The 21,971-nt window shown below is 49.9% G+C and overlaps 1 protein-coding gene across 4 annotated transcripts; it reads left to right on the top strand.

Annotated features, from left to right (window-relative positions):
• The first annotated feature begins 8,852 nt into the window (after positions 1–8,852).
• Positions 8,853–18,105, top strand: LOC306808559 (G-protein coupled receptor 83-like). Of its 4 annotated transcripts, none has more exons than XR_013776062.1 (6): positions 8,853–8,896; positions 10,291–10,972; positions 11,750–11,875; positions 12,509–12,642; positions 15,629–16,692; positions 17,318–18,105. XR_013776062.1 is itself a non-coding variant. In XM_079319235.1 (6 exons), exons 2-6 carry the CDS (start codon positions 10,398–10,400, stop codon positions 16,221–16,223), a joined length of 1,230 nt encoding a protein of 409 aa, XP_079175361.1. In that variant the 5' UTR covers positions 8,853–8,896; positions 10,291–10,397; the 3' UTR covers positions 16,224–18,105. The 4 variants fall into 4 exon arrangements, 3 of the variants coding, with proteins under 3 accessions (XP_079175361.1, XP_079175362.1, XP_079175360.1); XM_079319235.1 differs by having other exon boundaries at positions 10,291–10,501; positions 10,702–10,972; positions 15,629–18,105; XM_079319236.1 differs by having other exon boundaries at positions 10,291–10,501; positions 10,610–10,972; positions 15,629–18,105.
• The last annotated feature ends 3,866 nt before the right edge of the window (positions 18,106–21,971 follow it).

Genomic DNA, 21,971 nt, shown 5'->3' with positions numbered 1-21,971 from the left:
ACAGACTCCTAGAAAGGAGGGATGAGTAACGTGAAGAAAAAAACATTGTCTTATCTAGATTTGAAGTTCTGAATATTCATTGTTATCTCCAGACTGCTCCAGTATTTCAAATGGGAGAGCTACAGGTTGATTCAAAGCTTTTGTTATACAATAAGATTCATTTGAATCAAAATGCCTATGTAAGAAATTTGAATATCATCCAGCAGAAAGTGTCTGGAAGCTCATTTTCAGAATGTAGCTGCATATTGATTAAGTGCTTATTGAAAAAGAATTGTTCAGTCCTGGAGAAGAAACAGAAGTCCTGAAGCAGAACTGTAGAAGCAGACTATCATCAAATAGACTTATATCAGTCAGGGTTCACTTTGCTCAAGAGTTCTTCACTCTGGTCATATCTATTAGTCATATCTATTTGCTCTGGCTCTGAGCCTTAGTGAGGGCTCTGCTGAGGCTCCTGCTCATGGCTGCAATTGCAGGTGAGTCTGGAACAATCCTGAGCTGGGAGAGGATGCTCTGAACCTGTGGTACCTGTCTGCTGTGCTGCAGGAGCCTGAGCTGCCCCTGCTCCTGGCAGCACCTACAGCTGGAACTCCCCAGACTTGGGCCATGGTTTATTGGCAGGGTATGATTATTTTGCTGCTCCTATTTCTGCACACATACACACAACAGAGTCTTCTGCTTTAAGCCTTTCTTTAAGCTGTTGGTGTGTTTAAGCCCAACCACATTCTAAGGAGGGAAGAGAGAAGTTTGCTCACTGAGCAACCTGGCAAAGAACCTCAGTGCTGAAGGTCCCTCCTTGTCACAACAAAGGCTCTCAGTGTCAGTGCTGATTGACTGGAGTACAAAACACAGGTTGGTGGTCAGGAGATGTGGGGGTGTAGCTGTCTGAAAAGCCACACTGAGTTTTAGCACATCAATGAGCTTCTGATCCATGGGGAATCTGTCATTTTATTATATCACCTGAGCTGCCTGCAAAGCAGAATCACATTGGCTGGTCTTTGTTCACAGCTGCCACACACTGCAACACTGAATTCTGTACTTTCCCTCTCCCCAGGGAATTCAGAATTTTCTCCTGAATCAGAATGGGAGGACTTAGACTGCCAAAATATGGAGCCAGCCCAAGACCTGTAGTGTACCTCTGCTCTCAAATGAGGTCTTCAGTGCTGACAATAGGCTGTTTTCTTCACAGGAGTATTTTAGGGTTCAGGTCCACAATTCAGCTTAGGCTGGTCTAAGCCAGCCATCCTTCCATCCCAGCAAGCCACATCAGGGCCACAGACCTGCACTCATTTCACTTAGATTATACCCCTGTTGATTAGCATAAATGAGCTGAATAGAAAGTGGAAAATGTGTCTTTGAGTCCAGTACTGGGCATTGAATTCTCTGTACAAAAAGGAAATGCCTGTCTCTTCAGTTTCCTTTCAGTTTTTTTGTTCACAAATTCTTAAGTGAACAAAGAGAGACTCCTGATTCTCCTTCTTTGCAGCTATTCATGTGCCTCTGGAAGAGGTTTGGCTTCTGTGCTTGCCAGGCTAATCAAGGAAACAGAAAACATGGAACATTAGTGCAATTAAATCCCAGGCCCTCTAAAGTCTCAAGGAAATAGAAAATATGTTTGGCAGATACATCCACTGATGTCCATGGCCTTGAGGGCCCCAGGTGGGAAAAACTAACAGGAGTGGCTTCTTTGAGGTGAAGTTTCCTGAATGAGTTAGCATCTACAGCAGGAAAAAACTGCAAGAAAAAAAGGAGATGATCTGAGTCCCAGGTTGGATAAGCCCCAAGTACAGAAATTAATCCATCATCCAGTGTAATTAAGCATTGTGGACTGGAGAAATGGGTTTGCAGGGAGGATCTGGGCAGGCTTGCTGGAGGTCCAAGCACCAAGTGGGAGGGCACTGAAGGCTTTGAAATGCTTCCCTGTGTTTCCTCCTGGGAAAAGCCTCAGCAGCAGCACAGCAGCAGCAATATTTCCCTTGGTCTCCACACTTTTGCCCAGAAGGAGCACCCTGCCACATGTGGGTCTCTGTGCTACCAAAGGCTCTGCAGCTACACAGTCAGGGTTTCAGAGTTTCAGGATTTCAGGGTTTTGGAGAAGAGCTGGGCACTGTGCAGGTGCAGGGGAGGGCAGGCAGGCAGCTCCTGCCAGCATTCTCTCCTCATCCCTGCTCCTTCCAGCCCTGGCCCAGTGTTCTCTGCCCCAGCAGCACCCCTGAGAGGTTTGTACTTCCTATCCTTGCTGGACATCTCAAAAGCAAGAACAGCTTTTGTAATTTTTTCTCTTACACCTGGAAAGGGAGGAACCCCACAAGACTGTGATTTAGATCAGTCCCTGGAGCAAGAAAGCTGAGCAGAAGCAAGAAATCAGCATTCTTGAATTCTGTCCTGGTACCTGAGGTACCTTAGCTCCTGAGCAGAGGAACAGCCCCTCTGTTGTGACAGGTACTGAATCCTGAGCAGAGCTCCCTGAATCGAGGAGAAACCCAGGAAATTGAAAAGATAGCCAAGCTTCATTCTGGCAAGAAGAATACTTCCTGCCATGGATAGGGAGGGGCCCAGCCCCTGCAGAGCCCAAACCAAAGGGCAGTAACTGGGCTGAAACAAGCAACTCCTGCCCAGCACCAGCTGGGGGACTGAGATGTGTCCTGAGATGTGTGGGTGTGACAGCCTGGGAGGCTTTATTAGCTGTGCTCTCTAATAGTAGGTAAGTTGGTTTTGTGTTTGTTTGTTTGTTTGTTTTGGGGTTGTTTTTGTGAAAACTTCATCTTTGGGTTTAATAAAATGGTATGTTTTTCCCTGGAGCTGGGCTGGCTCCCTGCTGATGCCCGTCCATCACTGCTCACCTGGTCTCTGCTGCAGGAGAGGTTCCAGTGGCCAAGGGCCAAGTGTTGCTGGTGGCTGGAGACCAAGGGAACTGACAAGAGGAAGGCACATACCTTCAGCTATATCCTTTCTGCTTTTGCTGCTCCTGAACTTGTTTTGCAATCACAGTTCCAGAGGATTTAAGTTCAAAAGTTTTGATAGAAATAGTGTATTACTGTTGTGAAGAGGAAAAAAACCTGCCCTGATTTTACCCAGTGAAATACACATTGATGGGCCTAGAGTTCACTCTGTGGGCCTGTTCCCATTTAAGTTGTTCAAAATTCTGTAGATAAACCAGCCAAAGCTGGCACAGGGAGCCTGTTTTGCTGGGTAATTGCAGCTGGGAACAGAGGATGCTGGCTGGCTGTGTTCTGCAGCCATATGCTGGCTGGGTGGTTTGTGTGTTGATTTCTTGTCTGGGTTGTTTAGAATTCTGCACTAGTAAGTAAAGAAATGGAAAATTACTACCTTGTCCACAGTTATTACAGAAATTGAAGTCTGCAAGTGGCCCTGGAAATCTTTGTGCTGCTTGATCCTAGGGCCAGAGCTCACTCCTCAGGGCTCTTGTTTAGCTCCTGGTACTGAGCTTTAGAGGCTCCAATTTTCTCCTGTGCTAGATTTTGGTGAGTCACCCCAGTGCTGCCTGGCTGCTGCAGAGGCAGAGGGGCAGTGTGGGGCTGCACAGGGTCGTGCCTGAGCAATCCCAGCACTCTCCAGTTTTGCACAGCAGTGAGAAATGCCCCTTTCATCCCAGCCATTCCTCCTTGTTGCAGTTCCCTGAAGTCGTCCTGTGACCATTCGTGTGTCCTGGGCAGGCAGAGGGCAGCCAGTCACTCTCTGCCAGGTCTGTCCATCCTCAGGTCTGGGCCAACATCTCACCCAGATCAGTCTCAAGAGCTTTTGCAGGGGAAACCAGTGGAAATCTTCCTAGGGATCCAAAGGGGTTGTGTGGAGAGGTCCTCTTAATGCATAGTACTTCCTTCCAGCAAGGGGGTAATTTCTCTGACATACATGTGTCTGCATGCTCCAACAAATCACATTTCTCCAGTGCTTATTGATCCTTTTATTTCAGACTGATTGGAAGGGAATTTGGATGTAAAATAACCAGAATTGACCCTGGAGCCCCTTTCAGAAAGGACACCCTACTGGCCATGTTTTGTTCCCTTGGTGGTAAAGTAGTTTAACTTATAATTTAAAAACACAATAATCAGTACTTTCATTTTTGAGCTCTTTAGACCTCCCGGGAAAGCACCATTTGGATGACGCTCTTCAGATTTTATTGCTGTAATTTCATAACCTCTTTTGACTGAATGAGCTGAAAATTAAGTTTTAAATGCTTCAGCTCAAGTGTCTGTCAGAACTACCCCCCTTTCCTGGTTGACTGTGCTCCTGCTTCCATGCATCTGCAAACCCAGAGCAATGGACTTTTAGAATCTGCTGCAGCTCAGCTTTGCAGAAGCTCCTGCCCCAGTGCCCCTCACCATCAGCTCCTGGTGCCTGTGGTTGTTCTGCTGGTCAGGAATCTGGCAGAGCCCCTGGGAGCAGCTGCTCCCCAGTCCTGGCTGCCCTGGGCTGTGTGGCAGAGCTGCACCCCTGGCTGAGCCAGGGGGACACAGGAAGGAACCTGTCACCAACGCTGCTGGTGGCTGAACATTCCTCCCAAACTCAGAAACTGGGCAAACACATAGATCCTGGGGGATTCTTCCCATCAGGGATGATTTCAGCTGAGGGAGTGAGCTTTCACCAGGGCTCCACAGCTCAGGGGCTTTCTGAGCTGAACACATCCCTCAACGGCTACACACAGGTATTCACCACCCAGTGAGATCCCTGAATCAGGCCCTGGTGGGTGACTTGTCCCCAGACAGAACTCAGCAGGATGCTACAGCTGCCATCAGCCTCTGCATGACTGTCCCTTTATAGCTCAGGCACCTTTAGCCTTTGTCACATCTCTTCCTTTGGTCAGAGCTGCACGAAGGACAGAGTTTTGAAGTAAATGTATAATGTACCAATACTTTTCAAGTCCTATCTTCATTCCTTCTTTCCTTTGGTGTGTGAGTCATCCCAGCAAACCTATCATGCTTTAAATTAATTGGGTCTTGGAAGGGAACAGAGATAATGAGCCATTCCAGGATGGCATTTCTTAAAAGGCAGGGAATGCACAGCACAGGGGAGGGTGCTACCCGAGTCTTCCTCACCTTGTCAAACATATCCACCTCTCTCCTGAGCTTGTGACGGGGTCTGTGCAGTGTCTGTCAGCTGCTGGCCTCCCCTCCAGACACCTCTGAAGGGAAGCTTTTCTGAGAGAGTCCTGCTTGCAGAGCTGCAGCTCTCTGCCTCAGACCAGCAGAAGGGCTGAGTTAGACACTGTGAGAGTTTTGAGCTGCTCATCAAAGGTCAGAAGCTCCTTGTGAGCTCAGTGCAGTGGTGTCACTCAGGGTGAGTGTGGGTGGTGTGTGGTCCCACCTGGATGTGGGGGTGTCCCTGCTCCTGTACCTGGGCAGGAGGACTCAAAGAAGCTCCCCTGGTGCCCCTGCAGAGTGAGCTGCAGGCAGGGATGGGGGAGCTAATACCCCCAATATCAGCCCCCATGCACACCACACATAGAAACTCACTAACCCCTTCCACTCTTTGCCAAGACCCTTTCACTAGCAAAGAGTTTTCTGGTAAGGAAAACAGGATTTTTTTTTTTTAGTTAGTTTGCTTGTTTTTATGTCTTGACTACCACGCAGAGGGGCAAGAAGAACCTCCTAAAAAGAAAACACACTTTAAGGAATGTTCAAGTCTCAGAGGCTTCTGAGCTGAGAGCTCACCCCAGCACAGGACAATGCACATTGATGGTTGAATTCCTACACACATGGGCTGTACCAAAGCAAAGGGCAGACTTTGATGGCCCAAGGCATGGCCAGGCTGGAGCACTCACAGCTGGGAGGACAGCACAGGTAGGAGCTGGCTGTTGCTGTTTCCTGCTAGGGTTCCACATCCCATTGAAAATCAGCGAGACAGCAATCAGATAGGAACTGGGTGTGCTGTCAGTCATTCTGTATGACTTTTTTCTAAGAATAAAGAAGAAGAAGTCTGAAGATTCAGCCCCAGTGGGTCGCTAGACAAAGCAGGGAGGGGGAACTGTTGCAATGGTGGATTGTAATAGATCGATACAATGGTTGTTCTCTTTGTTCTGTCACCCAGCCCTTACAGCTGAACCTCAAGGACTATCAAATCCATTATAAAGCTTTTCTTTTCCAGCTCCCCTGAAGTTGCATTATTAGTAGCTATTATGTAATTGCCATTTGTATTTTGAATAATAAAATCTAAATTGTGACTGTTCACAGGACATCAATTGCTATGGCATTTTCTTTTTTCTCCTTTTGAAACCCATTTTGTACAAGCTGCCCCTCCACCCACTTGCCTGTGCTGAATCTCAGAGCTAATCAGAGCATATAATAATGGAAGGCTCTGGCCTGACCTAATGCACATGAAAAAACTGTTCCTCTCCCAGTGGCAACTAATGTCAGATCATACTCTGACCCCAGGGAAATTGATCTTTGGTTATCATGGATGACTATTTGAACTTCCCAATTCCTGCCCCCTGAATTTTAATTGGATATAAGTTGGAAGATGAATCTAAAATTTGGTTGTAGTTTCTGTTTTAGATGTGCAACACCCATTGTTTAAAAATCTGATGTGTCCATGCCAGGTGAGAGGAGCCTGAAAGTCTCTGTGGGGCTGCTGGAAGCTCAGGTGGGAGGGAGGTTCCAGAAGCACTGAGAGAGCCAGGCTCAGGTGGAAGTGCCTGGTGCCAAAGCTTTCACCCTGCTGCCACCTCAGGCAAACCCAAGCTGGGTTGTAACACGTGTCTGGGCTGTGCACATTAGTAGCACATGCAAGGTAAAACTTGGTAATTAATATTTCAGGGGCTCAGCCATACTTTCTGTGCCCTAAAATCAAACAGACACCAATGCAGCTCATCAGTTCCAAAGCCTGTGGTGCCAGTATCTGCACTCCTACTAATTCTTCTCTCCAGAGGGAAGCGAGCCCTCCAGGAAACAAAAAGGACTTTCTGACATTTAAGACACAGGAAGGAAAGACACTGAATACCTTTAATACCTCCAGCATGAAGAGTCTCCTCAGAGACAGGCAGGTAATTGGAATTTTGCTCAAGAAGGATAGGGATGAAACTCTAACAATTTTATCCCACAACACAACCATTCCTGCTCCTGAAGTGTTTTCTGACAGATAAAAACCAGACAAGCATCGATCAGAGACTTGTCTAATGACATGGAACACGTGGGACTGGCAGCTCCATCGGGGGTGCAGGGCAGGAGAGGCTGGGAGGGATTATTGCTGTCTAAGGGATCAGGTCTTCACTCCTTAGCCACTGAGGAGCCTGAGTGTTTCAGGAAGTTCTAGCACGTACCCACAGTCTGATAATTTGCACCTGGAGAAAGCTAACATGCCTGGGATTTTGCTGGAAATGTGATTAAATTCATAGCTCTTCTCTTCTGAGCTTGCAGCTCTAAAAAAGCCAGTGATGGTGTATGCCAGCAAGAACAGCAAGGGATCACAATGAAATGACTCTTTGGATGCACAAGAATCTCACAGCCACGGTGAGAATGGCTTCAGGGGGACTAAAAAATAGCAGAAACCTCCAAGATCATCTTGCTATAGTGGTAATAAGCATCCAGTGTGTGTTTTCTGTAGCCCTCAGGCAAGAAACTCCAGGGAGCAAATGCAAAGTTCATTCTGCTTCTGCTAAAAGCAACTGGAGTTTTGCCACAGTCAGGAACCTGTGCAATTCTTAGACCTGTGAATCCATAAATACAAAATTCTGAGCAAAGAACCAGTTCCTTGGAAATACACACCAAATATACAACTCTTGCAGAAGGAATTCCTGTATTCTTCAGGACTCTTTTTCTACTATTTGCCAGGAAGATCTTCATTAGTCTCTCCAAAAACCTATGCCTGACATAGTGCAAACTGGGATGCCCAGTTTCTCTATGGCAAGTAGCCCCAAAATTAGGAAAAATCTAATATTGAGCCTGTCATTGTGGTTTCTATGCCCTGATATAGGCTACAAATGCCAGGGACCAGGACAGACATGATGGTGCTTATGAACAATATTTTAGAAAGTGTTATTAATTTGAATTAGAAAAAATTAGATAATTTGGAAAATAAAAGTGTTGTTGTCATTGGAACACACAGGACAACCAGAGCTGTTTGTTGAACTGGACTGTGCTGTTAAACCCTGGCCTGATAATAAAATTGAATTCTTGTCTCCACATGTAAGCATGGGACCTTCTTATTCAGAAGCAGAATTTGGAGTCTGGCAAGAGGCACATTCTCTATGTCTCCTGTCCCATGTGTTCTTCACCCTGTAGCTACTCCCCTGCCTTAGTCCTTGCATGGCCTGGCCACAGTATGGACATGGACAGAGAGAACAGAGCCATGGAGAGGGGAAGGAGATCATGCACTGACTGGAAATGGACAGGAAAAAGCAGCCTTTATATATATATATGCATACATACATATATATATATATATATATACACACATACATATATATATGTAATGAATAAGTGGCACATCCTGAATGCAAAATGAGAAAGATGATACTATCTAGTTTAAAATCACTTTGCCCGAAGTCTTTGCAACCTAAACTGTCCTCTTCTGTGTCAGCATCTATCAAAGGGGACCCAGCCGTGAGAAAAACACATCAAAAAAACAGGCACTGAAAGTTCAGGAACCTTTCCGCGGAGACCCGGGCAGGGAGCGGGGATGGCTTTCCCCTTTTCCCGGTAAGGCAGAGCCGGGGTCTCTGCAAGCGCGGATGCTCCGTGCCCGCTCGCCACCGCCCCGGGTCCGCAGCTCCCCTCCGGGCACCGCGGGAGCAGCCGCGGCACGGCGGGTGCGGCTGCGCACCGGGAACCCGGCACTAATTAACCCCGGTTATTAACGACCCCCGGGCCGTTTTATGAATGGAGAAACCCCGCCCCGAGCGGCGGCTCCGTCCCCGCCCACTGCACGTGCGGGAGCGCCGGGGGTGAGAGGGGTGCGGGGCGGAGAGTGTACGGGGTGAGAGGGGTGAGAGGGGTGCGGGATGCGGGATGCGGGATGCGGGATGCGGGGTGCACGGGATGCGGGATGCGGGATGCGGGGTGCGGGGTGCACGGTGCACGGTGAGGGAGGTGCGGGGCGAGAGAGGGGTGCGGTGCGCGGGATGTGTGCAGTGCAGAGGGTGAGAGGGGTGCGGGGTGCAGGATGCAGCGCGGAGAGTGCGCGGGGTGCGTGGTGAGAGCGGTGTGCAAGGTGCGCGGGGTGTGCGGTGCGGGCAGTGTGCCGTGCGGGGTGTGTTGTGAGTGACGTGTGTGCGGTGCGGGGTGTGTGGGGTGTGCAGTGCAGAGTGTGCGGGGTGTACGATGAGGGGTGTGTTGTGAGTGGCGTGTGTGCAGTGTGGAGCGTGCAGCGCGGGGTGTGTGGATTGTGCTGTGTGGGGTGTGAAGAGTGTGCTGTGCGGGGTGTGCTGTGTGTGTGCGGTGCGGGGTGTGTGCATTGTGCTGTGTGTGTGCGGTGCGGGGTGTGTGGGGTGTGCAGTGCAGAGTGTGCGGGGTGTACGATGAGGGGTGTGTTGTGAGTGGCGTGTGTGCGGTGCGGGGTGTGCTGTGTGTGTGCGGGGCGGGGTGTGCTGTGTGTGTGCGGTGCGGGGTGTGTGCATTGTGCTGTGTGTGTGCGGTGCGGGGTGTGCTGTGTGTGTGCGGGGCGGGGTGTGTGCATTGTGCTGTGTGTGTGCGGTGCGGGGTGTGTGGATTGTGCTGTGTGTGTGCTGTGCGGGGTGTGCTGTGTGTGTGCGGTGCGGGGTGTGTGCATTGTGCTGTGTGTGTGCGGTGCGGGGTGTGCTGTGTGTGTGCGGTGCGGGGTGTGTGCATTGTGCTGTGTGTGTGCGGTGCGGGGTGTGCTGTGTGTGTGCGGTGCGGGGTGTGTGGATTGTGCTGTGTGTGTGCTGTGCGGGGTGTGCTGTGTGTGTGCGGTACGGGGTGTGCTGTGTGTGTGCGGGGCGGGGTGTGCTGTGTGTGTGCGGTGCGGGGTGTGTGGATTGTGCTGTGTGTGTGCGGTGCGGGGTGTGTGTGCATTGTGCTGTGTGTGTGCGGTGCGGGGTGTGTGCATTGTGCTGTGTGTGTGCGGTGCGGGGTGTGCTGTGTGTGTGCGGTGCGGGGTGTGTGCATTGTGCTGTGTGTGTGCGGGGCGGGATGTGCAGCCCAGGAGCCGCAGGAGCCGCTGCTGTCCCTTGGGACCGGGCGCCGTCAGGGACAAAACCGGCAGAGCAGCGCAAGGTAAAGGAGAGAGGGTAAGGGTAGGAGTTAGGGAGAGGGGTACGGGTGGGGAGTTTGGTTTCTCTGTGGTTGGAATTGGGGTGTAATCATGCTGTAATGTTTGCAGTGTCACTCGCAGACCTATCTGATCCAGGGACTGAAGCATTGGTTTCTATTCAGAATTCAGATCATTGCTGGAAAGACGTCTTTGGATTTGTTTAGAGCAGAAGGTGAATGTTTCTGCATTGGGAAGAAATTCCTGTGACAGCAGCACGGGATGGTCAGACAGTCTGCTTGAGCCCAGAGCTCACCTGTGAAGTTCTTGCTCTTCTTGCCATGTAAGAGAGAGTGTGTGATCCCAAACCAGCCCCTTTATGGCACCATTGGAACTGCTTTTAAACAGGGAAGATTGGGGTTGACCTACCATGCCTCGCTCACTGCTTCAGCCATACAGGTCACAGGTGATGGGGTTTCTTGAGGAGTTTGACCATTACTCTTCCCTGGCTGAGCTCATGTCCATCTACCATGCAACTAACAGGACCATCTTCAATTGGACAGAGAGCCGCATTGTTGAGTGGGAGAAATTTGCTGAGCTGGCTAAATATGAGCCAGAATCCCAGAAACCAACAGTGAAAGCGCTCCTCATTGTGGCATACTCAGTCATTATTGTCATGTCTCTCTTTGGGAACATGCTGGTGTGCCACGTGGTGCTGAAGAACAAGAGGATGCACTCAGCCACCAGCCTCTTCATCGTCAACCTGGCAGTGTCAGACATCATGATCACGCTGCTCAACACACCTTTCACCTTGGTAAGTAGCTGGTCTTGCTGTCCCTTCAGCCAGGACAGGAGTCTCCCACCCACCAGAATTCTGTCTGGTGGTCTTAGGCTTTCCATGCATTCCCTCCTAGAGCTGAGGTGAGAACCCAATACCACCAAGTCTAACTGATAACTCTGCCAGGCAAGTGAAGCACTGTTCAGCAGCCTGTGGGTTCTCTGTTGCTCTGTTAGACTCTGTACCTCCTAGAAACTCCAAGGTCTACCACAATGTGTGCTACCAAACCCCAGCAAGAGTTTCTTGGGGAATGACAACAAGTTCCTGTGTCTTAAGGTTCATGCAGGAGAGCACTGGAGTCCCTTAGTGGGTCAGAACAGTCTGAATGCTGGTCATGGTGGGTGACTGGAAGAAAGTAGTCAAGCTTTTCAGAGATGTCAGCTGGATAAATGCTTCAACGAAAGGTCTCCAAATCTGACAGTGGGGTTGATATCAAATCCTGATCCACTTTTTCCAAATATAGTTGTTAGTGTAATAAAAAAGTTTTTACTGCTGTTCACAAACAATGTCTGTCAGGCCAGGAGGGTTCTGGCATTGCCACTTCAGTGGGGTTTGACCCTATAAACTCTTCTGTGAAGGTGTTTCAGAGACCAGGATAACTAATCTTTCTAGAATTTTCAGGTGAAGCTCCCCAACCAGCCAGAGCCACTGAGCCAGCTCAGGTTCCAACCAAGGGACTTGGAAAACAAAACAAATCCTCATGGATTTGTTTTCGCCACATTTCCAGGCTGATGAGCTGTTGTTTCCCCTCAGGTCCGGTTTGTGAACAGCACGTGGGTTTTTGGGAAGGCCATGTGCCACATCAGCCGCTTTGTGCAGTACTGCTCCCTCCACGTGTCCACGCTGACCCTGACGGCCATCGCCCTGGACAGGCACCAGGTGACACTGCCCACCCTTCCTTCCAAGGCTCTGGGAGGGGACTTGAGCTGTGACACAGACTTGTGTCTGTCTGTGGTCATGACAAGCACTGGCTGAGTGTCCAGGGCAGCAAGGGCAGCCCAGGTGTGTGCTTGTCCCTACCATTCACTCCCCTTTCCTGTGCTACTGTCAAATAGTAAGTTCCAGACTATCAGATTTTATCAGCTTAAAGATCTAACAAAGAAGATTTTGTGGAAGGTGAATTTCTGTCTCAGCAGAGGGGAGAAAAGCTCAGCTTCACAGGCACAGCTGGAACAAGAGACATTTCTTATGTAGTTCATATAGAATAGAAACTATACTCTTGAGTGAAGACCCTTGGGTAGATATCTTTATTTTTTTGACGTAATATAACCCCTAGTTTAAGGAAAACAGTTCTTACCTAACAAGACTGAGGATAGAAAGGTCTTCTGAGCAGACTGAGAAGTTCAGTGTTTCCCATTTTCCACATCACTGTAATGAAGAGGACATTTTCCTAATCATGGCTGTCATTTTCCTATCATTAGCTGTATTAGGTTATGTCACAAACCACCCACTCCCCTTGTGAGGGCCTTGGCTTCCCATGGGAGAAGAGTCATGACAGAGTCTCTGTTGCAGGTCATCCTGAACCCACTGAAGCAGAGGATGTCCCTGACAAAGGGGGCTCTGAGCATCTCTGTTATCTGGCTGATGGCAACCTGTTTCTCCCTGCCCCATGCTGTCTATCAGAAGCTTTTCCAGTATAACTACAGGTGAGTGGTCTCCCCTTGCCAGTGAGTGTGGGGAGGTCTGGCAGCCCTTGTGCAGTGCCACATGCTCAGCAGGGAGGGCACCAAGTGTCCCAGGCACAGGGACAGGGATGAGAGGGAGTTGGTGGATGGGTGACATCCCACTTCCCACAGCAGAGGGTGGAAGACCTGCCTGTCCTGCTGTCCTGGTTTGCTCTCACCACCTCCTGCGTGCCCAGGTGAGGCTCTGGTCCCACTCCCAGCCAGGGGCAGGGGCAGTCCCAGGCAGAGCCTGGCTGGGGCACAGCTGGTAGCAGCACACACCTCCTCCAGTGCCACAGCCTTGCCAGGAGAGGCTCTGTACAGAGAAGATAATTTTCTCCTGAGGGACTTTCCTCTTCCCTCCTTTTGCCTGCTCAGTTCCTCAGACCCAACAAGACCAAGCCCAGGCAGGGAGGAGAGAGAGTCAAACTGCAGTTTCAAAAAGAAAGAAAGTGAACTTCTTGTTGGGAATGCCTGTGCTGACATCACCAAGGCTCTGCAGGGAGCAGGGGACCACTGTGATTTGTCAGCAGGGCTTCTGATCCCTCTTCCCCAGGATTTTATACATTGAGTCTCAGGTTCTGACTTCCCTATATTTCATCCATGTGTATTTATGAACAAGGACCAACCTTCCCTGAGGTTCCTCTGTCTAATGTTACACTAATGAGAAAAACATAGAGAAGGTCCCACCCCCTTCTTCATGTAGCAGAGCTGTGGAGTTGGGGGGCCATGGTGGGGGCAGGTGAGGGACAAGTGCTTTGACAGGAAAAGGAGCTGTGTGCAGCCCCTGGTGTGCCATAGTGCCTCTCCTCAGGAAAGGGAGCTCTTTGTTTGGCTGAGCACAATGACAGCAGATGAAGTGGAATTTCACATTGACATGAGGATGGAAATACCAGGAAAAAAGAGAAGGTTCTGATGTAGAGAGGAAGAAAAAAAATTCAAGGCAGAAGCTTATCTCCCCACAAAAGGCTCAGCAATGGCACTTGTCTCTTTTGTCACTCTCTGACAGGGAGAAATACAAACTCAGACTCTTGGGCTTTTTCCCTTATATTCCTTTTCTCTGTGGTACCCAACCTGATCTGTCCCTCCTGTCCCCACCAGCCTGTGGCATTGCTGTGACCTCTCTTGTCTAGAAAACAGTCTGTAACAGTACCCAAGTGGGATTTTTGTGGCAGGTGTCACGCTGCTGGTGCTGCCCCTCGCAGGAATGCCAGCCTTGAGGCCAAGGGGATAATCTTACCATGACCTGTATTTTCAGGCTGAGATCAGCATCCCAGGGAGTGGGGCAAGGAGACACTGACAGGCAGCAGGAATGAGGTTTCTGTTGTAGACATTGACCTTCTGTATAAAGGACAAATCTAATTTCCTGCAGCCCAGCCAGATCCCTCCTGTTGATGAGGTGGGAGAATGTAAGTGCCTGCATAGGCTGTCCCTGCTTTTGGTGTACAAGGGGCTGGATGAGTGATGGGGGCTCCACAGCCCTCCCCTGGCTGTGCTTGTGCCTGAGATAGCCAGGGGATGTCATACCTCTAGCTGTCCAGACTGTAAACACAGGGCAGGGTTACTCTGTGCTGGCATTGCTCTGCAGCTGTGCTTGGGGATTAGGGAACAAATTGCTCATGAATGAACCAACACTACGATCTGTTTCGGGGCACCTGTCTCTGCTCATCCTTTGGCATGGCCAGAGGAAACCGAGCCCTGTGCTGGCACGAGGCAGCTCAGCAATATAAGGACTTCCAGGACATGCTATTCCTGTCCCTGCTTTCCATTGAAAAAAAAAAAATATCACAGTAGTAATATTGCTTGTAATAGCTCCTGCAGGGGCAGGACTCCTGAGATTCCTACCAGGGAGTGGTTAAGGTTCTGGGATGGGAAATAGGGGCTCCACCAACATCCATCTTTGGCTGCACTACACAGCAGCCATCTGAGTCCCTGATCATATCAGAATTCACCAAAACACTGTCCTGTCCTGCCTTTGGTAGATCCCCTGTGCCAATGGTGAGGTCCCCCAGATGCAGGGGAGGAAAAGGCTGAAATTCTAAAGAGATGATTTTCCCTTCTGTGCCAGCTCCCCTCTTGAGTGACGTCTCCAGGTCCTGTGTACTCGGTGGATCCATTGTCACTCCTCTGATCTCATCTCCTGTTCCAGCTGCCTGTTCTCAACCATCTCCTATTTGTGGCACAAAAGGCAGCTCCAGCAGTTGAAAACAGGATATTAAAGATATTAATCAATACTGCAGTGAATTGCAGTGTACAGATTGGTGGTACTAAAATCTGTGCTGAATAGAGGAGAACCAACAACGAGAGAAAAAATGGAATAAGAGAAAGGAAATGAAAGGAGAAAACAACCACTGGAAATAAATTCCATCACTTCCAGTCACCAGCTGCAGGGTGTGGAGGGGACATGCAGTGTGGTGAAGGGTAAAGGGATGGCAGCCACTGCTGGCCAAGCAGTGGGAACACGCCTGGATCCTGGGGCTGGATGAGATGGGACAGGTGTAAGGGGTTGTTAAAATGAGCTGCTGTGTATGGCTGCACTCAGTGCTTCTGTTAGTTAATTATCAGTGGTTCAACTGCAGCCAAGTGAGTAATCATCACACCAGTTCTAAGTGGTAGCAGGAAGGTTGTGGAAAGGGAAAGGGAAAGGAAAGGGTTGGTTGGTCATGCCCGTGAGATTTTCTCATGGCCTTCCCTCCTCTACAGAACAGCTTTGGCTTAGAAATGCTGAAGTGGCCCTGGCTGAGGGATCCTGTGCTGGGGGTTATGGCAGAACAAGGAGTCCTGGCTGCTGGGGGACACAGCAGGGTGGGTGCTCCCATGGAGGGCAGGGGCTGCAGGTCCAGTCTGAGAGACATGGCAGAGCTGTGGCTCTGTGTCCTCCCTCTGTGTGCACTGCACCTCTGAGCAGTGGCTGTGGGCAGGGTGAGATCCATGGCCACACGCCATATCTGTATTTTGTGTTTTCAAGGGAAGCCACTGTCCGGAGTCTGTGCCTCCCTGATTTCCCCGAGCCCGCAGAGTTGGTCTGGAAATATCTGGACCTGTCTACCTTTCTCCTTCTGTACCTCCTGCCTCTGCTGATCATCACCATCACCTACATGTGCCTGGCCAAGAAGCTGTGGCTCCGCAATGCCATCGGGGACATCACCACCCAGCAGTACCTCACCCACCACAGGAACAAGAAGAGGAGCGTCAAGATGCTGGTGCTGGTGGTGGTGGTCTTTGCAGTCTGCTGGTTCCCCCTGAACTGCTACGTGGTGCTCATCTCCAGTCTGGGCATCAAGACAAAGAACTCTCTCTATTTTGCCCTGCACTGGTTTGCCATGAGCAGCACCTGCTACAACCCCTTCATCTACTGCTGGCTGAACCAGAGGTTCCGTGCTGGGCTGCGCTCGCTGCTCTGCATCTGCCAGAGGGGCCCAGGGGCTGGGGGCCCGGCTCTGCCTGCCAGGGCCATGCCCTGCCCCGAGGCATGGCTGGAGCAGGCCAGCTGCAGGAAGGGACCTGCCTCCCAGGCCAGCTGCTCCACCAGGAACCTCCCGATGGCCAGCACGGACCTGTGAGCCACGGGCTAAGGGGACTTCCCTGGCTCTGAGAGGATCCAAGGGCATCTCCCAGTCTCTCCTCAGGAGCCAGCAATGCTGCTCTGCTGTTTTTCTGCAGGCTTTTGGCTTGTCTGACTGTAGCCCCTCCTCTGCTTGGCACGGTGGGCACAGCCTCTCCAGCACTCTAGCAGTAAAACCCACTCTGCAGCTGGCTCAGGGGGCAGGAATATGTACAGGGGGCATGGAGCTTCTCAGACATGCTGATCTGCTTTCAGGTTTTCCCATTTACTGCTATCAGAGGGAGTGCACCTGGTTTTCTGTCACTGGCATGTAACCTGTGCTATAATGTGGGGCTCTGCACAGCAGCAGAAACAAATCCATGATGATTCAGGTGTTTGAAGGAAGGGCTTGGACATGCACTGAACTCCATCCTCACCAGTTAGTGAGGAGCCTCACCAGTTAGTGTACAGCAAAGCCTCCAACAGAGGTAAGGATTGTTAACAGCAATTTTGCTCTCAGATTCTTCTTCTCCTCTTGTCCTGCCTCTATCCCACCCACAGCAGCTCCCCTGACAAGGGGAGCAGGGATGCACCCCAGGAGCCATGGCTGTAGGCTCAGATGGCACGATGACAGATTAATGTAGTCCACCGAGTTCTTTTTATTATAAATATATTAATTCAGTAAAGAGAGCTACACTGGCAGTTTACAAGAGGCCACAAAATATTTCATCAGGGCTGTAGCATCCACTCATGGAAGAATGGAATCATTCTGCATTGTTACTAGCTGCTATAAAAGTCTCATTTAAGCAACAGGAGGTCAAGAAAGGGCCAGAAGGGATGTCCTGTGAGGAGCAACTAAGGACTCTGGGGCTGTCTGGTTGGTGCAAATGTGGATTTCAGCAGCTCAAGGGCAATCATGTCTGCTGGGGGGCTCCTGGTCTGCCCTGGTGGTAGCCCAGATAGATCTGCCCAGAGAGGCAGTGGGGAGCTTGGGTGGCTTGAAGGTATAAAGACATACTCCCACCACCTTTGTGGGGGAGGAAAAGCCAGACCAAAGAAGGGAAGCTAAGGACTGATTTTTTTTTTTTATTTTTTTTTTTTCCATTTGTGCAGTGAGAAGGAAAAGGACAGAAAGGAGGGGTGTCCTTGCTACAGGCCACTTGATCCCAGCTGGGCACCTTGGGTGTAAACTGCAATACTGCACCAGAAGAAAACAGCAGAACACGAGGAGTGGCAGCAGGAGTGGGGGAATACTTGGTCCCTGAGGCACTTTGCTTGGAGCTCACAATTATTGAACATGGGAATTCAAAGCTGTCTGTGCTGAGTGCCAGTGCTGTCCTCCCTCAGTGTACAGCAGGGCTTGTTTTCAGTCAAAAAACATCATTGTGAGTTTTTCAAAATGTTAAAATCGTCTCTAATTAATAAGAATAATCTAATTTAATTATTAAGAGAAGCTATCATTTGTTTTTTTACCTTTCCTCGCTCCTCACTACCTTTGTGTGAGCAGCTCTCAAACTGCCATGTGTTGTCTTTAATATTTCTTAGGTTTGTTTTCCTTCCTTTCTTCCTTTAAATGGCTGAATAACCTTTTTCTGGCGGAATCAATGCCCTTACTCCAAAGAAGGGGTCTCTCCACACTCCCTTGATCCTCTGCTAATCCCTGTAGTTAGCTGTCTCTTGCTGTCAGAAATAACCTGGCTGGTTTTCCTTGGATCTGTCAATCGCAGCATCTCCTCGTTGCTGAATTTTTCTGCCCTAAATGGGCAGGATGTGAGAGCTGACTGTATCGAATCTCCTAATGGCTCAGCTATCTGGGCTGATAATTATCAATGCCTGAGTGAGATTCAGAGCCTCGAACCCTTTGTCCAGTGCCTCCTGTATCACTTGAGGATGCCTTGACTCCCAGCCGCTCTCAGGCAGACATAGAATGCACTATATATATTTAAAAAATATAACCTGAGAGTGGTTTGGCCATGGGCAGTGCCTGGGGGCAGGAGGCTGCGTTTCTGCTGCAGTTTGATCCCTGCACACACGAGGCTGGCACCGGGCAGGAGTGTGGGGTGGGAGAATCCCCTGCCATGAGCAGACCCCTCCTTTTCCCACTCTGCTGACCGAACCCTCCCCCGTGCCCTCGGGCAGGAGAAGCCCCCCGGGAGGCAGAGCCCCGAGGGAGAGTTTGGAGGGCAGATTGTTGAAATACTGAGTCACCACAAGTCTACTCCCGGGAAACTATTTGAGCACACACAAATCAGTGTGCAAAGATCCAGCGAGACATGTCTGAGTGATTAACAGCCCGAATTTATTAAGGTTAGCTCATGCCAAATGCAGCACAGTGCCTTCAGCAGAGTTGCTGATGAAGACGATAACAGGGAACACAGAGCAGGGGATACCTGAATTCCAGAGACAAATACTCTTATATAGCCCCAGCACATAATGAACAAAGAAACCACAACATGCCAACTAGATTAACAGAAAGCTAGCAGAAAAAACCCCACAATGAGTCAGAAAATTAGCTCAGGAAGGAGAAACAGAATACAATTATCATCACTTAGCTCTTCAAGTGGAAAACAGTACGGAGGGTCTGGCCAAAGCACGCTGCAGGGATAAGGGGAATGTCCTCAGTTAAATCCAGTTGAAGCCCTGGCAGTGGGGGTGGAGGTGGGACAGTGTCAAACCATCATCTTGCACTGAGAAGTAATTCAGCACCTTAGGTCACTCACAGACCAGGAGAAGAGGGAGGAAGGAGCCTGGCCCTTGCCTGGGAGACTGGATGTGAGAGGCACACCCCAAATTCCCGCTGGGAGGTGAAGTGCGGCCACCCTGTGCCCCAGGCAGCAGCAAAGCCTCTCCCTGGAGCCGAGGCACACAGCTCTGCCCTCTCACTGGCTGTGGAGACAACCTGCCTGCCTCCAGAGAGCTCACCTGCCTCCAAAGAGCTCACCTGTCCCAAAGAGCTCACCTGCCCCAAAGAGCTCACCTGCCCCCCAAAGAGCTCACCTGTCCCAAAGAGCTCACCTGCCCCCAAAGAGCTCACCTGTCCCAAAGAGCTCACCTGCCCCAAAGAGCTCACCTGCCCCCCCAAAGAGCTCACCTGCCCCAAAGAGCTCACCTGCCCCCCAAAGAGCTCACCTGTCCCAAAGAGCTCACCTGTCCCCAGAGAGCTCACCTGTCCCCCAAAGAGCTCACCTGTCCCAAAGAGCTCACCTGCCCCAAAGAGCTCACCTGCCCCCCAAAGAGCTCACCTGCCCCCCAAAGATCTCACCTGCCCCATTCCCTGCCCACTCCCCCTGTCTCCTCCCGCCCCACCCCGCCCTGCGGTGGGCACAGGAACGTTCCTGATCTCCCGGGCTTGGGATGGAGCCCAGGCAGGAGCACAGCAAGTGAGGGCAGGTTTAGCACCAGGCACGGCTGCAGGCAGAGCTTGGTTTGAAGACCAAAGATGTTTCACAGGCTGCCCTGTCCCAGCAGAGCTCAGCAGTGATCCCCACCCCAGTTCCAGGGTCTGTTCCTAGTCTGCTCCCCTAAGGTGGCACCAGACACTCCCAGTGCTTGTCCCTTCCCAGTCTGTGCTGAGCAGGGAGATTTCTCTTTGCCCAGATGTGCTGCTGGTGTCGGGTTTCTGCACTGGAGCAGGACTAATGTTCTTCGGGGTCCCTGATGGGATGGGGCAGGAGGCAGCAGCAGGTACCAAATGCTGCTCTGAGCAGGCAGGGTGTGGGAGCTGTGCCTGGGGTGTGCTGGAGCCAACCCTGCCTGCAGGTTTGCCCCACAGGCAGTAAATCAAAAGCACCTCTTGCCCTGCTCCCCATCCCTGGTATTCTGTTATTTACCCTGGTGATAAGGGCTGAATTCATGCACTTGGTCCTTGATTGATGTTTCACTTCCCCAGCAGCCCACACTGGCTGATGCTGCCCACTTCAGTAGTGCCAAATTGTAGAAGTGGAGAGCAGCTGTCACTTAAGCAGACATGAGAGGGAAAAAAATAATAATAAACCCTCCCAAAAGACACAGGCTGGGCTCTGCAGGAGCCAGGTCTGGTTGTACAGCACAATAGTCTATCACTTGAAGACACTTCTCCATGACAGGCCCATAAAAGTCTCCTTGGCAGATGAGAACAGCCTAATTGCTTTATAAAATCAGATGAATGGACCATCTAATGCATCTGCTGGAGACAAACTCAATTGCTTTATGGGACACTGTAAGGGACAAGTACAGGGAGTGTCCCCATTAATGGAATTCCTGCTTATTACTTCACAATTAGTGGGGCTTCAGAGCATAAAGGTTTATATCCTCTATATCACTCCCACATGCTTTCATTGCAAACATCTGTGTCTGATCCCTACTGTGTCCTGCAGGCTCTGGGACCTTGGTGGTCTCCTGTCTCCAGGATTTCCACTCTGCAGTGACCTGCAGTTGGTGTTTGTAGCATCAAAAGGGATTTTCAAACCCTCATTTTGACCATTTCTTGCTGTTCCTACGTTTCTTGACCAGCTCTTAGAGCACTGCAGAAGTAATTTCCATTTCAAACCCACACTTGGGGCCAAGATGAGCACCACAATCAGTGTGATTCTGGGGTGCTCAGACTCTGGGTACTGTTAGGAAATAATTTATGACTAACAAAAATGATGGCAGCGAGTTTCAGAGCAGCAGATTTTGTTCCTATTTTTGTGACAATGTATTTTTGCAGCCACAGCCTCAGGCAGTTTTCCACAGGAATGAAGAGATCAATTAATCAATGGCCTTAACCTTTTGCAGCTTCCTTCTCCTTCCACAGCTAATTTTGACCTTTTACTGGTGATTCATGCCAAACAGGCAGAATTCAGAATGCAAGGAGTGCCTGGATCACTCCCATGGTGGATTTGCCACAGTTCCATCAGTGGGGAGCTGCAGTAGGCTGGGTGCCTCTGGGCTATTTTGGACAGTTTCATTTGCTTCTGAACTGTGATACACTGCTTGGACCTTTCAGGTTAATAAACCAAAATTCTCCTAAAGGCTGGAAAGGAATTGACTTTTAGTTCTTACCATTACAGGTTTTTCTTTCACAGTACGTTGCCATTCCTGAAGTCCTCTTCACAGTTCAGTTATTTAACTGTTTGTCTCCATTTCTCACCCTGCTCTGGAATTAAACACACCAGTTGCTCATGCTGACAAACAGTGACTGATGCTGACTGTTCCCTCATGGAGATGGCAGTGGCTGCACTCCAAATAAAGTATTTAATGTATTGTCCCTTTCCTCTTTATGTTCACGTTTCTTTGGCAGGATGTAATTTTTCCCCCTTTATTGAATTTGACACAGCCTGTGTTCTATTTAATGGAATTGCACTAACTAGCCTTAATTTACCTTCCATTCAGGAGAATATAAGTATTTTGCTGTCTTGCACAGCTTGCAGGGGAGGATGTAGGGTTATTGATTCTCCAGGGGAACTGTTATGATTAACAGAGCTAATAAAGACCATGGATTTTTAGCAGTATATTCAGGCATCTCAGCTATAAATGGGAACATCTTCACCACTTGAATAATTCTCAGCTTCTTTGTGAAGCCAAGTTGTCAAATGGTTTGTTTTGCCTTTGTTTCTCCTGCTCACTGTGAAGGAAGGAGGGATTGAGGGGGAAGGCAGGACAAGTGTCCTGTTTTCCTACCTGCAGTGTTGAGCATTGCTAACATCTTCTCTGCTCCCCATCCCATACAAAGTGGGAACAGGAGCCTTTCCCCATTTCATTTCTGTCTGTGCTGGTCTGTTTTGCTAAAATTGCATCCCTAGTGCAG

The sequence above is a fragment of the Erithacus rubecula genome (genome assembly GCF_903797595.1).
Source record: "Erithacus rubecula genome assembly, chromosome: 15".
NCBI lineage: Eukaryota > Metazoa > Chordata > Aves > Passeriformes > Muscicapidae > Erithacus > Erithacus rubecula.
This window is presented reverse-complemented; position numbering and strand designations above follow the sequence as displayed.

Bases quoted from the DNA above. Each gene is read 5' to 3' on its own strand.
- LOC306808559 (XM_079319234.1), top strand. From the start codon at position 10,589: ATGCCTCGCTCACTGCTTCAGCCATACAGGTCACAGGTGATGGGGTTT. The intron at 10,973-11,749 runs GTAAGTAGCTGG...GTTTCCCCTCAG, and splicing joins TCAACACACCTTTCACCTTG to GTCCGGTTTGTGAACAGCAC. The intron at 12,643-15,628 runs GTGAGTGGTCTC...TGTGTTTTCAAG, and splicing joins CTTTTCCAGTATAACTACAG to GGAAGCCACTGTCCGGAGTC.